The sequence below is a fragment of the Mytilus edulis genome, chromosome 10, assembly GCF_963676685.1.
Source record: "Mytilus edulis chromosome 10, xbMytEdul2.2, whole genome shotgun sequence".
Taxonomy (NCBI): Eukaryota; Metazoa; Mollusca; class Bivalvia; order Mytilida; family Mytilidae; genus Mytilus; species Mytilus edulis.
This window is the reverse complement of record NC_092353.1, coordinates 35,954,205-35,970,673: the sequence shown is the minus strand read 5'-3', so window position 1 is coordinate 35,970,673 and position 16,469 is coordinate 35,954,205. Positions and strand designations below refer to the sequence as shown.

Sequence of the window (16,469 nt, the reverse complement as noted above, 5' to 3'; positions counted from 1 at the left end):
CAGGCTCCAAAAAGTAATAAATCTTTTAAAAACTACAAAAAAGAAATATTGGCGATGGAAACTGGAAGTAAAGATGACGGTCTAAAATCAGATAAAATCAAGTAAATGCTGTGGTTTGACTGGTGAGGATGAGATTCATTTTTTGCTCGCCGGATTGTTCTGCTCTATTTAAACAAAATAAAAGAGGTCTTGCAGGAGCCGTGAACAAATATGCATAAACATACTTGGACCACAAACTTGGAAAAACACTTTCTTGATAAACAAGATATTTACAGCTTCCGATCGACTGTACAGGCTATAGCTGCTTCTATGCATTGTTAAAGAAGGAGGACATTATCCATATGCATAATCTGTCGGCGAGACTACATGCATTTTATAAACGTCACACGCATAGAATCAGACTATTAAAGCTCTTACTCGGATATATAGTAAACAGGAGATGATTTTAAACTGAAAGTATATATAAAGTGGCTACTGAACAGTGCTCTACTAATAACTTTTTTCTGTTATATGTATCACGGTATAATATAACTGATAAACAAGGAGAAACATTGTTTCTCCCCTGCTTTACTCAGTCATACTGTATAAAGTAACCTTTTAGATTTCAAGCTAAACCCTGCATAATTTGCATTGTCAGATAAAGTATGCTTTTAGATGTTAAGCTTATTCCCACTAAACTTGCAACGGTATATTTTTTCCTTATAAGTTTTAAGCTCGCTCCCACCCGGGCTTTTTTTTTACTGTACGGTCTCCTATATTTAAAATTTTATTCCAAATATTGATACTGTATAGAATCAAAGTGTCCATTTATTTTTTTACGTAAGTTTTACAATTGTGTGACGCGTTTCAATACATACTCCGTTCAGTGCACATACACAACTGTATGTGGTGTTCCGTGACTGGAAATATATCCATGCAATAGAAGAAGTAGATTACGTCCCTTTATCGGAATAAATTCTCAACAGGTGTCCTTGTTATTTAATTTCAATGGCTGTGTATCAGAAATGACGAATTTCTTAGTCAACAAGGCCTACTCTATTCTTGCATAACTTGGGATTGAACCAGCATCTTTTTTTAACAGATGAATAGGTAAGGATAGGTTTATGTGTATGAATTATTTTGTGTAGCCTGGTACGTGGACTAATCTCTTATAAATGCAAGGTAAAATAAAAACAATTGTTTTCGATATTTTCTGAATGTAAATTGTAAAGTTTAATACATGCATACTTTGTTTACTGATAACATTAAATAAAAAAAATAACTGTGAAATGGCCCGAAAATATCAATACTAATTCACCCACAAATAAAATGCATGGAAATTTAAAAAGGGTAAACTAAGATCTGTTTCAGTGTTGCCTCTTGTTTTATGTTTGAATTATTTCGTCTAAAACATGAACATGATGAAGATTCTGATAGGTGTAGATACTGCTACTACCAGTCTAAAAAGTGTAGGAATAAAAATTAATTGCAGGTTTATTAATTACACACCAATTAATGGTTATTTATTACCTGTCATATGGCTTGTCACCTGATTGTTGTGTAACAGGTTTTATATTTACCTTTTACTAGAAGTTAGAACAGTTGGTGTCTTTGTTGTATTTATGAAATTTGAACAATGTGTAAAGACTTTTAAAAGAGTTAAGATTGTTGGAAGAAGTTTTCTGATTGTCAGACATTTCAAAGTAGAAAATATAAATTGTCCAAGCATGTACAGTGTAGGGAACCTGTGTTCTATTCTATAGTATATATAACAAAAAATCCTGAGGAAATTTTACACATTTGTGTTCAATACATAAATTTCTAGTGTTTTTTTTATGAATTGAGTTACACAAGTTGACCCGAGATCAATAGGCATAAACAAGGTCATAAATAGAAACAGAAATGAAGGAGACCAAACACTCATGGCACAGCATTGAGTCAGATTTATAACATGTTCAAAGGTTCACAAATGTTTCTATCTTTGTCTGTTACTAATGATAACAGGAGTTTTACTTAATATATTTATTGTTAAAAGCCTCACAGTGACTTATAGTTGATAATTTGCTCATTGTTGAAGCCTGTGCAGTGACCTATAGTTGTTTATTCCAGCTGGCCTACTTTGATTCATCCAAATAGAGAGTCTGTTGAGTTTACTTTCTGAAAAATGTAAAAAAGAAATAATATTTTATTGCTCAGTACAATGTAGATACATGTCCCTTTTTTTCACTTCCCTTATAAATGATATTCAACTCGATGGAAGAGTATTGACCTCGATTCCGGAATGGTTGTGCACATGCACATTTATTATGTTTTTAGTACTGATCTTTTTCACTCGAGTCAACCTGAGTTTGACGAATCGAAATAGGCCCCTGTGTCATTTGTCAAATGATGCATTCTGGATGTAAATGTTTTGCCTGTCAATATTCTGAAATGTTTAGTCTAAACTGCAGGGGTTAGACATAGGACCTCTAAGTCAGAAGCAAGTACAATTTCCATAGGGCCAGTTGAACATAAAGACTACTAGCCCCAGTACATTTGATTATATTTTCACTTGATAGTATTAATAGTGCAGATTTCATTTTGAGTAGGACCTATACTTTTAAATTTTGTTATCATGTAAATTAGTGACCCTCTGCTAAATGTACAAATGTATTACAACACATTGAAATGGAATTTTATCAGAGATTGCAAGAGTGAATGCACATGTATGTTGCATATATTAAATACCTGCATGTAATAAAATACAATAATGTGGGAAGAAATCTAGTGAATTTGTATTTTATGTTTAATCTCAATTTTTCATCTTGGTTTATTTATAAATAACTGCTATCACAGATTGTAAGAAAATTAAGTCACAAAATTTAGTACACCATAGTCTATAAAAATGGGTCTTCAAATTTCATCATTGTTTTGTTGTTCAGATATTCAAAGTTTGTTAAATGATACAGTGTGATTAGTTGCATTTCCAAGGTGGGCTTTGATTTCGCCAAGCAGTAAAAAATTCAAGTTTTCGCCATATTTTATTATGAAATTGTTTATAATCTTGTTGTGTCATGCTCAGCACAACAGTAAATACATGTATACATTTGTATTTGTGTTGTTTGCTCTTTGGTCGGGTTGTTGTCTCTTTGATATATTCTCCATTTCCATTCTCAATCTTAATATTCAATTATCAGAAGTTACATTCACCTAAAATTCAACATGTTTTAAAAAACCAAAAATCCCTGGTGATAGAAATTTGACATGATAAGAAATGAAAGTAAAAATTTTCAGCAGTAAGAAAGATTGATTGTTTTATTGATCATGTTGAAGGTATTAACACCACTTTCAAGACTCTTGGCTTTTTTCAGGGATTTGAGTTTTTCAGTAACAATGGATAAAAAGTAACACAAAAAGCACTCTATTAACTAATGATAAACATCTGATTGTCATCATGTACATGTAGGAACCCACTAATAGTTATTCACTGTAAAACCTGTAACACGCTATTTATTCGTCAGTATACATTTGTACATTGTACTTGAGGATAAGCACATTATGTTGTTTAAAACTTAAATTTCTGTATACATGTACATGGACAGCTGTGGTTTTTAAAATTTTTAAGTTTGAGTTTAAATTATAAAAACAATATTTATGGTTATTTGGTTAGAATTGCTAAAGATATGAAATCCACAGAATGTTTACAGTCATTGACAGTGCTTTATCTGGACATAATTTTTAAGAAGAGGAGAAGTCACTTAAAATAAGACTAAGAACTCTTATAGTATATGCATGATATGTGTATGTGTAAAAAAAAAAAATGAGTTAGAGGTACAGATCGTGCAATAACTTCATTTATGTTTGTTTCAGCAGTATATGTATATATATACTGAAAACGAAAACTATGATCATGAAATAACATTATAACAGGTAAATTAAGATGTTGTGACTTTGCATTTTGTCTAAAGTTTGAGTGAACTGATAAAAATATATCGTTCAACCTTATTTGGTGTTTTATCAGAACTAAAGATAACAATGTTAAGACATATTTGAATTTTCACTTGTGGATGTAACAAAATACTTCCTTAAAAGGATGAATTGTATTGAGTATGACTAAAAAATATAATCAGTGACATTTTTTTGTTTCAATGTACATTGTACCTGTCAGATTACGAGTTATTTTATCATTTTATAGAGATGGAATAAAAATACTACAACATACCATAAACTGAGTGAAGTCAAATGATTAAAAGTGTTACATGCATACATGTACTTATATATGTTGAATTGATGATACAAACAGAATCTTTTATCATTGTTATTCTTTTGTTGATTTTAGCGTAAATTCGGTTGTTGGTTGTCACTTCTGAATTGTTTAATTTTTTGTCAAGCCTGGGTCTTTAAGAACTTATACATATTATGTACATGTACTGTATGGGTTTCATCAGTGAAGGCCATACTGTGCCATATACATTGTAGTTGTTTATTTTACCTCATTTGTACTATGGTCATTCTGGTACATGAACATTTAGGTACGTAACTGATAGGATTTCATTTATTAAAATTTTATACCACATCTCCTTATTATATGTGTGAAATATAAGACAGATTCTTGGGTATCTGGTCCTAGTACACAGTTATTTCGTAGTGCATTTCTTTTTACAATAAATGAAAATTAAAAAAATCCCACATGCGCTTTCTCAATAATATTTTTACAGTGTGTTGTACTACTTTTGGGACAAATTATATTAAAATTATAGAAAACTTCATCAGCTCTAACTCAAAATATGGACAATTTTATGTTAAGGGGGTCTTGAAATCTTTTGACAGCTTCCTAATTTTTTACCTTTTTCAGCTGGACCCAATCACTTCTTTACATTAATGTTTATGACCCAAATGTTTTTACAGTGTCATTTCAACCCCCTTCTTGCTATATGAGGCATAAAACATGGAGAAATAATTTGAAGGGGTATAAAAAAAATTGGCAAGTAACACACTGTCCACACTAAGGACTATATTCGTGGACAACGAAAATCAAAGGACGATAACTGTGTACTCGGACCATCTATTGATTTGTTTTCAAGAGCAGTTACATCATATTTACAATTTCTTTTACATATTTACTTTGAAATTATGATATCTGGACTCAATTGATATTTCATTTTAAAATCTTGATGTATCTAAATTTGGAATAAATAGGTTTGAAAGTGATGAAACCAGGACTCATAAACTCCCCTAAGTGAGAACCCTTATAAATAAATAACTGCAATGAACTCTTGAAAATATATTTGATGCTGACATTTTGATGTACAGTATTTAGTAAAAAATAATGTTGTTGGCAATTTAATGTTCCGTCATTATCCACACATCGTGTGTCTAAATACACCCCTATGACTAGTAGGGTCAGTAAACAATAGGGGAAAGTGTAAACGATCTACATTGTGTATGTATTACCTAGATTGTGTATCAGTTTCTGTTATGATAGTAATCTATTCATGATCAGTTTATTGCTCTGGTATGTTTACATTTTGTTATGGAAAATTGAATGAAATTGTAATTAGAAAAAAGTGTTGAACAAAGGATGATTTCTTGGACACTGAACTTGACAAGTATATTTGATTGAAAGAAATAGAGCATAGTTTCTTACCTGCGAAGATGATGTAATTAAATTTGATTGTGATGTTTTATTGTCTTTCTCAGCATGCATTGGTATTTTTATGGACTATAAATAAGTTCTTACTAACATGACTAATATAAAGCTGGAAGGATTTTATAATTTTGTAAAGTGAACGTACACAGATGTAAATATTGTGAAGCTGGACGTACACATACATATTCCATGTATTCTGGTATCATTAATCATGTTCATGATTTGAAAGTAAGTTAGATTTTAATATTGACAAGGAAAAGGTCTTCACAACTGACGGTGATCAAATTTGGACAAGGAATCTGTATTTTTAACAGTTTTTTATTGTTGTAAATTGTGTTGGACAATTGCTTATATAAATTAAGTAATTATCCGACATGTCAACATTCATTTGCAAACTTTTGACCCTGAAATTGAAAGTCTCTACTATACACACTATACATAGACTGGTGTTTTGTACTGCAATTTTCATATTATTAATAATGGGATTACTGTAGGTGTTTATAGTAGCTGTAAGAATGTCTAATGTACAACTTAAATCCCATTTGAATTTGAGATTTAATTAGCTACTGACCCTTGTAAATATTGACACTGTTGAACTGACACATGGTAAATGTAAACAAAAATGTTATTTATCAAATAGGGAGATATTAAAATATTGAGTGCCTAGAGAAATATTTTAATGTATTGGCATGAGAACAGGTTTGGTATGATTCAGCATGGGTAATATAGCACTGTTTAAACTGTCTTTTAGTGCAAGGATGTCAGAACTTTTGGAATAATGACAAATATTGTAAAGGTTCCATTTATAGAAAAAGGTCAAGTTTGAAGAGAATTGTTCCCTTTTGGACAGCTATTTCATAAACTGGATATATGAGGGTTTGGATGGGGTTAAATGATAAAAGAATAATGCCCTTAAAAAATTAAGATTAGAGAATAACTGGCAAAAAAAATGAAGATTAGAGAAATGCGTGGTCTAATTTTTTAAAGATAAGAGAAAAAAGGGGTTAATTTTTGAAGATTAGAGAAAAAAGGGGTGAAAATTAAATATGTAATTAAGTCTTTTATGATGTCATGAAAAAGTTGGCATATTTTATGATTTGATGATTTAATCATTCATCAATAACATGAATAATCATCTGTTAATTTTCTATCTTCATCAACTTTATGATTGATAGACGATTGTCTGAGGTCATTATCCACTCAGCTGACTTGTTACAGTTGATAAGTGTATGGTTTTTCCTCTCAAAATTATTACAGTACGCAAAATTAAATTATCAACATATTACACAATACACATAGACTGTTGTTTTCCTTTAGTTTAGTTCATGTTTTGTTGTATAGCCATGGCAATTTCTGTTAATTTTCTACCCTATTGGTTTCTTCGGCCACTCTTAACAGGAGTTTTGATAAAATATACATGCATGCATATTATTGCAAGCCAAAAAATAGAGAATAGAAAAGTGTATACTATTTCAGTAGACAAAACTATCCACATATATATATATGTACAGGTGCTTGCATTATTTAATATATATTTATATTTCATAAATGAATGAAGGTAAAAAGTATCATGGCCAAATTTAGTATCATATGTTTCTTATTCAATAACCATTTGCAAGTCTAAACAAACATGAGTGAAACTTGATAAAAGAGAGCAAGCTGAAATAAGTTTAAAAAAGCTACTCCAATTTCCTCAACTAAGATTTTATTAATTTTTGAATATATACAAAAATATTCTATATATATTATACCTTGGTATTGTTTATGATAGGTAATCAACACCTGTCTGTGTATTACCTTTTATCTCAATTATACAGGTGATTATACAGTTGACTAGACTTGTAAATGATGGAATATGAATACCTCCTGTTGTGTTTAGGTTTATGATACTCTGGTGTATGACAGTTTGATTATTACCTATGGAAACACATGAACATCTTTTTGAAATTCAACATGAGCATTTTAAAGTGCTTGTTAAAACAAGTTTATAGTTAAAAAGTAATAATGTTGACAATGAACATTAATTTATTCATCAATTTTTAATTCTTTTTTCCCTCAGTTTGTTTGGTTTTTTTTGTTGTAGATTTTTTTTTTGGGGGGGGGGGGGGGGGGGGGGGTGTTGAATAATTTGAAAGAGTTTTGTGACCTCATGAATCTTGTTTGGAGTGGTATCGCAGTTATATTTCTACTTTGTACGATGTTGCAGTGTCTAAAAAGATATCATTCATACATTTTAGTACCCAATATTATATATAACATTGTTATATTCATTTTGTGAAATGAATATTACAATTGAATCAAGCTTTGTTTAAAATTTCCATCAAAGATAGCAGAGAAAAGATATTAATAGAATTATACATTTTAACACAAAAATTTATTAACTTATTTCTCATGTAACAGTCTGGAGCATACCTGAAATAGGTTATTCAGTAATGAAAGCAATTTTGTGCACTGAAATTTGTAAAAATAAATTTAATACCATTGCTTTTATAAAGAATTAGATTCACTAGTACATTAAGTATAAGTACTTTTTAATGTTGACGAATTAGTTATACCTGTATCAATATTACAACCCGTCCATGTACTAGTTTCTATTCACCTTGCATGTAGTAGTTCAAATGTCTTCAGGGTTAGTTTGGCCACTCTTTATCTTTATTATATACATTGTAAGTTACAAGTACATGTAATAAGCCTTAAAACACATACCAGTATATATAATAATCAACAGGTGGGTTATATAGGTGTAGGAGGGGATAGAATTAGTAACAGGTCAGTTACTATTAATTATAGGTCATTAGATAGGACTATAAACACCCTTACTTTCCTTTCATATCTTAATACCATTTTGAACTCATTAAAACGGTACATGCATTTTCAAATTTTCAAAAGACTGCATTTTCATTTTATGGTTTGTGTCATTTATTCGGCTCATTATTATTTCGTTTTAGCCAAGGTGTCTGGGTAATTTAAGTCTTTAGATGAATAAGACCTGTTTGACTTTGTTCAGCTTATTAAGATAATTTAAACCACAAGTTTAATCAAAATAGTTTTGTATGTATGTATACATGATTGTACAGGATGGGTTAACGTTTTATATACAAGTTAAAGTTGAATTGGCATAACATTCTTAGATCTTTAAGGTGCGAATCCAAATTATCTGTTGACAAATTAGAATCTCATTAATGCTATTCTGAAGGAATTTTTATATACAAGTAGGTAACATTTGTAAACATTTGTAAAAAGTATTTTAAGTTATGTACACATGACTTCATCTATTTAAATATAAAGATGTTTGAATATTTTTTCTCTTGTATTATTAATTAAGTTAGAATTAACATGTACATGTATTTATATTAAAAAAAAAGTAGTGAGTTTGGAATTTCAGGGGTAAATATTATCTGCAGATTGATAAAATTAATAGTATTAAGATGAAGATTTTTTAACAAGCTTGACTACCCACAAAGTGTCCATGGTGTCACACTGTAGGATCTAATAAATAGAAGTTGATGGATCAATTTATAATGTTTTACCTTAATTAATGTATTTTGATTTATATTATGCAAAGCCAAATACATGTATGTGTCAAAATCTGTTTTGGATGTCAAAAATAAAATAATGTGTGACCCTTACAACAGCCTTAGCTAGGGGCCTAAATGATGAATACTAACATAATATCATGTAGTGACTCTATTTTGATATCAGCCTATCAAATATTTGTTCAGATTTGTACAGTAGAATGAATTTAGTTTCACTAAGTTTTGAATCTGCTTACATTGATGGCCAGTACAAACACAGGCAATTCAGTCTTACATCACTCTTACTGGTTACGTTGTTAGGCAATTCACTGTGTGATAGAATGATTGCTTTTGACTGGAAGTGATAAAACACTTAATTATGACCTTTTTATGAGCTGAAAATTAAGAAATTGATGGTTAAATTTATAATTGAGATTTTAAAAGAATTGTCAAAAATCAGAGATTTTGAATAATTGCAATTTTAGGAAAATTTGCATAAAGATTATGTATGTGTCAGATAGTAAAATTAAAGTTCTTATGATTGCAATACTTGTTAAACATTATTCACATTGTATAGAAACCTGACAATAATTTCTGAAATTACAGTATATATAGTACTAGTCTACTGAGAGAAATTTTGGAATGAATCAACCTTAATCACCAGCATTCTGATTCACTATGAAAGTTCACTTTCAACAATGATTTAAGGATGCACTGTATTTTTTGCCTTTCAAGCAATCTCAAGTTCCATAACCTTGTATATAACTTAGTGAAATTGTATCTATAGAACATGCAATGTGTGAATATGCAAATATGTGGCAATTAGAACAATGTTAGAGTTTGTTTAAAGAATGATTACATAATATATTGCATATTAAATTAATGGACAAGGACAATTTCAGAGTTTGTGAAATAGATTCACCTTGGCATTACTGTCTTTTGCAATGACAAAGTCCATTATGGTATGGTTGACCGAGATAATATCTCTAAAACATGTATGTAATCTTAATATATTATAAATGTGCACAAAATTAGTGATAATAGGACTGGGACAATTTCAGCAATTGTTTAAAAATGCAGATATTGCACATTATAGTATGTCCCTTTAAGTGAAACTTAACTCTAATAGCAGTAAGCCAGTGTCAACCACCATGAACTTTGCCATTTTAAATCTATTTTATCTTGATTAGCATTTTAACTTAACACAAAACAAAAACATTGTAAAACATTGAGTAATTATAGACTACATGTACCAGTTGAGTAGACAGATAATAATCAAAGAATTCTGAATATGTTAAAGATGGCTGTACACAACTGTAGGGTGATTTAAACCACATTTTAGGACTATGTATTGTGCTCTGTTTAAGGCTATGGAACAGACAAATAATTGAAAGAAGTTATTTTTGCTACTGCATTAGAAGAGAACATAACTTATTTTTCACCTTTTGGAGTCTGCTTACACTTGGCAAGTTTTGTGCTGGATGTTCAAAAATTTTAGCAATGTTACTGCAAAAAATTGCAACAAATGTGGTTTGGAACATTTGTCTTTCTCATTTGACATGTTTGAAACCCACCAGTGACAAGATTTGGGATTTGGGACAGGCATATATATGAACAGTTGACAGGGATATCTTAGTTTGTTGAGCCTTATTTCAAATTTAAATCTTGAACAGCTGAAAAACTGAAAGGTTTATAAAAGAAAGTACATTTTTATATAAAAATCAATTAAGAAGGCTTACAACTGTATTATAATACTAGCTATTTGGATGAGATGCAATACATTGTAGTACATATAGACCTTATAACATTTTAATAACTTGGGTCGATTATATAAGGAAATATTTGTTTTTATTCTATATGCATATAAAGTTGAAAGAAGAGTTTTAGAGACCCTTTCACGCAGACAGACTGCATCACAAAAAATATTTGTGTGTTTGCATAATAAGTATGTTCATTGTTATTTTAATTTATAATGTAGACAATACATAAATAAGGTGGAAAGCTATTACTTCACCCTTTAAATAATAATCCCTTTCTTTGGTTGATAATAAGTACTTGAAAGTCACTCAGTGGTTATATTTCATATTTTTATTTAAAGGATCAGTTTATTGGTTTGGTTTTAGCCCAAGGAAATTTTATTTTATGATCTACATTTTTGAAATTGATTTTGTTTTTTTTATAAGCAAGATTGATAATAAAATGTCCCCATAGGGCAGAGATCAAACATTGTTAGTATCAAGAACATATTTCATGTAAATAGAATCAAGACTCAAAAGTGCAGTCATATTGTAGATATATTGATTAGAGTAAGTTATGAAATATCTTCTAGTACAAAAATGCATTGTGATGGAATGTGCATTTATAATCTAGACTTTAAATGTTTGACTTGGGAAGTGAAAATAAACAGCCCCTTTCATTCAGTATGCATAGCTTTTTGTCTATTTGAAATAAGATTGAATTTCAAGTTCATGAAGTTGATGTACAAAAATGATGTAGAAGAATTTCAACTTAGTGATTTAACTGGTACATCTTCCCTTTTTTAGCTCACCTGGCCCGAAGGGCCAAGTGAGCTTTTCTCACCACTTGGCGTCCGTCGTCCGTCGTCGTCGTCGTTGTTAACAATTTACATTTTGAACTTCTTCTAGAGAACCACTGAATGGAATGGAACCAAACATGGCATGAATGTTCCTTATGAGGTGCTGACCAAGTGTTGTTACTTTGTAGCCGATCCATCATCCAAGATGGCCGCCAGCAGGGGACTTAGTTTAACATAGGACGCTATGGGAAATGCATACAAATGACTTCTTTTAGAGAACCACTGAATAGAATGAAACAAAACATGGCATGAATGTTCCTTATGAGGTGCTGACCAAGTGTTGTTATTTTGTTGCCGATCCATCATCCAAGATGGCCGCCAGCCGGGGACTTAGTTTAACATAGGACCCTATGGGAAATGCATACAAATGACTTCTTTTAGAGAACCACTGAATGGAATAAAACTAAACATAGCATGAATGTTCCTTATGGGGTGCTGACCAAGTGTTGTTACTTTGTAGCCGATCCATCATCCAAGATTGCCGCCAGCGGGGGACTTAGATTAACATAGGACCCTATGGGAAATGCATACAAATGACTTCTTCTAGTGAACCACTGAATGGAATGAAACCAAACATGGCATGAATGTTCCTTATGATGTGCTGACCAAGTGTTGTTACTTTGTAGCCGATCCATCATCAAAGATGGCCGCCAGCAGGGGACTTAGTTTAACATAGGATCCTATGGGAAATGCATACAAATGACTTCTTTTAGAGAACCACTGAATGGAATAAAACTAAACATAGCATGAATGTTCGTTATGGGGTGCTGACCAAGTGTTGTTACTTTGTAGCCGATCCATCATCCAAGATGGCCGCCAGCGGGGGACTTAGATTAACATAGGACCCTTTGGGAAATGCATACAAATGACTTCTTTTAGAGAACCACTGAATGGAATGAAATCAAACATGGCATGAATGTTCCTAATGTGGTGCTGACCAAGAGTTGTTACTTTGTAGCCGATCCATTATCCGAGATTGCCGCCAGCGGGGGACTTAGTTTAACATAGGACCCTATGGGAAATGCATACAAATGACTTCTTTTAGAGAACCACTGAATGGAATAAAACCAAACATTGCATGAATGTTCCTTATGAGGTGCTGACCAAGTGTTGTTACTTTGTAGCCGATCCATCATCCAAGATGGCTGCCAGCAGGGGACTTAGTTTAACATAGGACCCTATGGGAAATGCATACAAATGACTTCTTTTAGAGAACTACTGAATGGAATAAAACCAAACATTGCATGAATGTTCCTTATGAGGTGCTTACCAAGTGTTGTTACTTTGTAGCCGATCCATCATCCAAGATGGCGGCCAGCAGGGGACTTAGTTTAACATAGGACCCTATTGGAAATGCATACAAATGACTTCTTTTAGAGAACCACTGAATGGAATAAAACCAAACATGGCATGAATGTTCCTTATGAGGTGCTGACCAAGTGCTGTTACTTTGTAGCCGATCCGTCATCCAAGATGGCCGCCAGTGGGGGACTTTTGAATGAAATTAAACATGTTCCTTTCCTTATAAATGAGGTTGTGTTGTCACTTTTAGCCAAATTTTATATTTTTTTATATGATTTCAAAAACCCAAGTAGAATCAGGTGAGCGATACAGGCTCTTGAGAGCCTCTAGTTAGAATTTAAAGTTGTGTTCTAATTAGCTTTTGACTTTGGCTTTCCTCATAAGCCATGTTCATAGTTAAGCCGGCAACAATAGATCAATCAAAGAATTAGCAACTTAGTACATTGTTTTCTGAGGTCAAATAGTATTAAATTGTTGTGGTTTGTATTAACCAGATAAATGCACATGTTGTGTTTACATGTACTTCACTGCTTGTTATAATGGAAAAAAAGGTACAGTGTAACCTGTGTTATCTGACCCAACTGGGGAACCAGAAAAAAATGTCCGATTAAGCAGCGTGTCCAAATACTTAGGTTTTTTCTGCAAGAATAGGCATATTTTGGAACTTTGATAATGAGTCAAATAAAGCAGGAAGTTGGAATACTTAGGTGTCCGAATAGGTAGGTTACACTGTAATTGTTCCATCAGGGAAATTGACAAGATACAGTATACATTTGTAAACTGTAATAATAATGTTTACATTATATTATAGGATAGTTTGAGCTAAGATATTCAACAGTTTAGATTTACGCTACCTGAATAATTTGTTTTCAATTTAATCAAGAGAAATCAGTTATGATATATTAATAACAAGCATGACAAAAGCATTGTTAAACCCTGAATAATTTCACTCTCCTTATAATGGCTCTCTTCTACTTGTATCCTTTGCAGCAGAATATAACAACTGAATTATTTGGGTTCATATAATCTGGAGAAAGAATAGGTACAAAACTCCTGCAGAACATATTCCATCTTGTTATACCCCATTTATGGACATTATTTTTTTATGTCTGTGTGTCTGTTCATTCATCTGCCTGTTTGTCTGTCTGTCCTGGTTCAGGTTTAAGTTTTTGGTCAAGGTCGTTTTCGATGAAGTTGAAGTCCAATCAACTTGAAACTTAGTACACATTGTCATGTTCCCTATGATATGATCTATCTAATTGTAATGCCAAATGAGAGTATTTACCCTGATTTCACGGTCCACTGAACATAGAAAATGAAAGTGTGAGTGGGGCATACATGTACTATGGACATATTCTTTTTTTGTCTATTTTGTCATTTTTCGCTTTTTGTTATGGTCATATTTGTTACTCTTAGACTTATGAACTTTAATTGTTTGTCCCTTTTTCATCTCCAGCCTCTTTCTCATATTTTTTTTTGCTGTTAGGAAATTTGGTATAATTAAATGTTCTTTGTATTTCACCTGCAGACATCTGGTTTAAATATTGCATTGGTAACAAAATAAAGCAGCTGGCAGCATCAATAAACCTCAGATCTATATTGTCTAATTAACCAAGTGGATTTATATCATCCATTCATACATGTACAAATTGTAAGTGAATAGAACATTTTGTTACCTATGTCTATTTAAAACGATGCTAGTATAAAAAAAATAACTCAGGTCTGGTTGATTCAAAATCAAATTAAAATTGATATTCAAATGCATGTTTTCAATCAAAAATTTGATAAGCTCTGATTTTGAGGGTTTTTGTTGCATTAGATTCCTGCAGCGGATAAATTAAAAAATTATATATATATATAGACCTAGTCACCTTTGTTTATTTTAGAAAGCCATTTGTGAGTCATTTAATAAGCAGATTGTATTGTTCTAGGTGTCATTCCAATAGCAGAATGCATTGTTCTTGTACACCAACAGACACATATGTGCATGGAGAGAGATATTTATAAACTTTCTTAGAGTGACATGGCAGTTTTATTTCAATTAGATTCATCATCATGAATTGTGTTGGTATTGCAATTGCCAGACATAACATATTATACTAAATGAAATAGACAGGATAGATAAAATATTTATTAAACGAAATGTGTAGTTTTACAAGGTCTATGTTTGCAATATGTGTGGAAACATATGTTGGTGTTATCTGTGAAATTACAGGGAAGTGTGGGGGAAAATTAAACCTTGTATTAACCTTCCAGAGACAAAACATCTGTAGAAAAGTATGGGGTAACTTCCTGGCTTCCTTGTGTAAAAATAACATTTTGTTGGTTAATGTACAATTGTATCTATTTCTGTATTTGATTTCCGACTTTGTCAAATCAAAACAAATCATGTATTATTGTTTTCACCTGTGCCATATTTGATTTGTCATGGTGCATAATTTGGCTAATAATTTTTAAAAAGTATTAACAAAATATGAAAATTTTAAAAGGGGGGGTCCATAAAACCTGACATAATCAAAAGCTTGAGAACAATTTTAAAACTACTGTCATATTCCTGAGTGACTTAGCTTAAGCTATACCTTAATTACCAGTTCACACCATGACAGATTAAATATAGGTTAAAGTTACAAAAATATTGTATACATTTGTACATGCATGTACATTTATATTTATAAAAACTCTGTATGTTTATCAATGATATAATTTGTATTTTTATCTTTTTTATTTGCAGGTAACAGACATGCAGTATGAATGGAGGTGAGCCTGCCACGTTGGCTTGGCAGTTTGAAAACTTTACCAAGGCAGGCACGTGTAAATCTGTATTATCTACATTCCATGACCTCTGTGATGCAGCAGGACTTAAACATGACACGCACGCCAACTTTTATCGTAGACTGAAATCTAAGATCAACTTCTGGAAGGCTCAGAATATCTGGGTTAAACTCGACAAACATGCTTCCAGGAAGGAATACCGTAGAGGAGAGGCCTGTGCTAATACAAATGTAAGTTGATGATGCTTAAATGTATAAAAATCAGTTAGGACTTCTTTCTCAACAAACACTTTTTTTTAAAATTTCAAATGGCTTTTTTCTGAAAGATTTTTTTTATTAAGGCAATTTGGTAAATTAAATTAATTATTAAATTGTTTACAATAAAATACTGTGATTTTTCTGGTCAAATAAAATCCTATGCTTACATGAGAAATAAAACCTGTTTGATCTATTTAGATTCATAAAAAGCAAGAACTTGTATAAAAAGATATGTGCAACGCAGAAGACTATACTAGTCAATTAAGATTGGAGTCAAGTGCACCTGCCCTGTGCATGATTTGAACTCACAATCTCAGTGTTGACTAGCTGTGTTGACTGGCTAGCTATATAGTGATACTGTAGTTTGACTTCCTTATACTTAAATAGACAATTTGGCCACTGAGGCCCCCTTTTTCTTT

The 16,469-nt window shown here is 31.6% G+C and overlaps 1 protein-coding gene across 10 annotated transcripts in view; it reads left to right on the top strand.

Annotated features, from left to right (window-relative positions):
* Positions 1–913: 913 nt before the first annotated feature.
* The window catches only part of LOC139491032 (F-actin-monooxygenase MICAL3-like), a 59,912-nt gene continuing 44,356 nt past the window's right edge, over positions 914–16,469 (top strand). For 7 of the 10 annotated variants that reach the window (XM_071278292.1, XM_071278296.1, XM_071278290.1 and 4 more), the window contains exons 1-2: positions 918–1,089; positions 15,753–16,023. In XM_071278292.1, the coding sequence (XP_071134393.1) occupies positions 15,769–16,023 (255 nt within the window). In that variant the 5' untranslated portion in view covers positions 918–1,089; positions 15,753–15,768. Of the gene's footprint in view, positions 1,090–5,604; positions 5,837–15,752; positions 16,024–16,469 lie in introns of those variants that run through there. The other 3 variants (XM_071278294.1, XM_071278291.1, XM_071278293.1) reach the window with 2 other exon arrangements.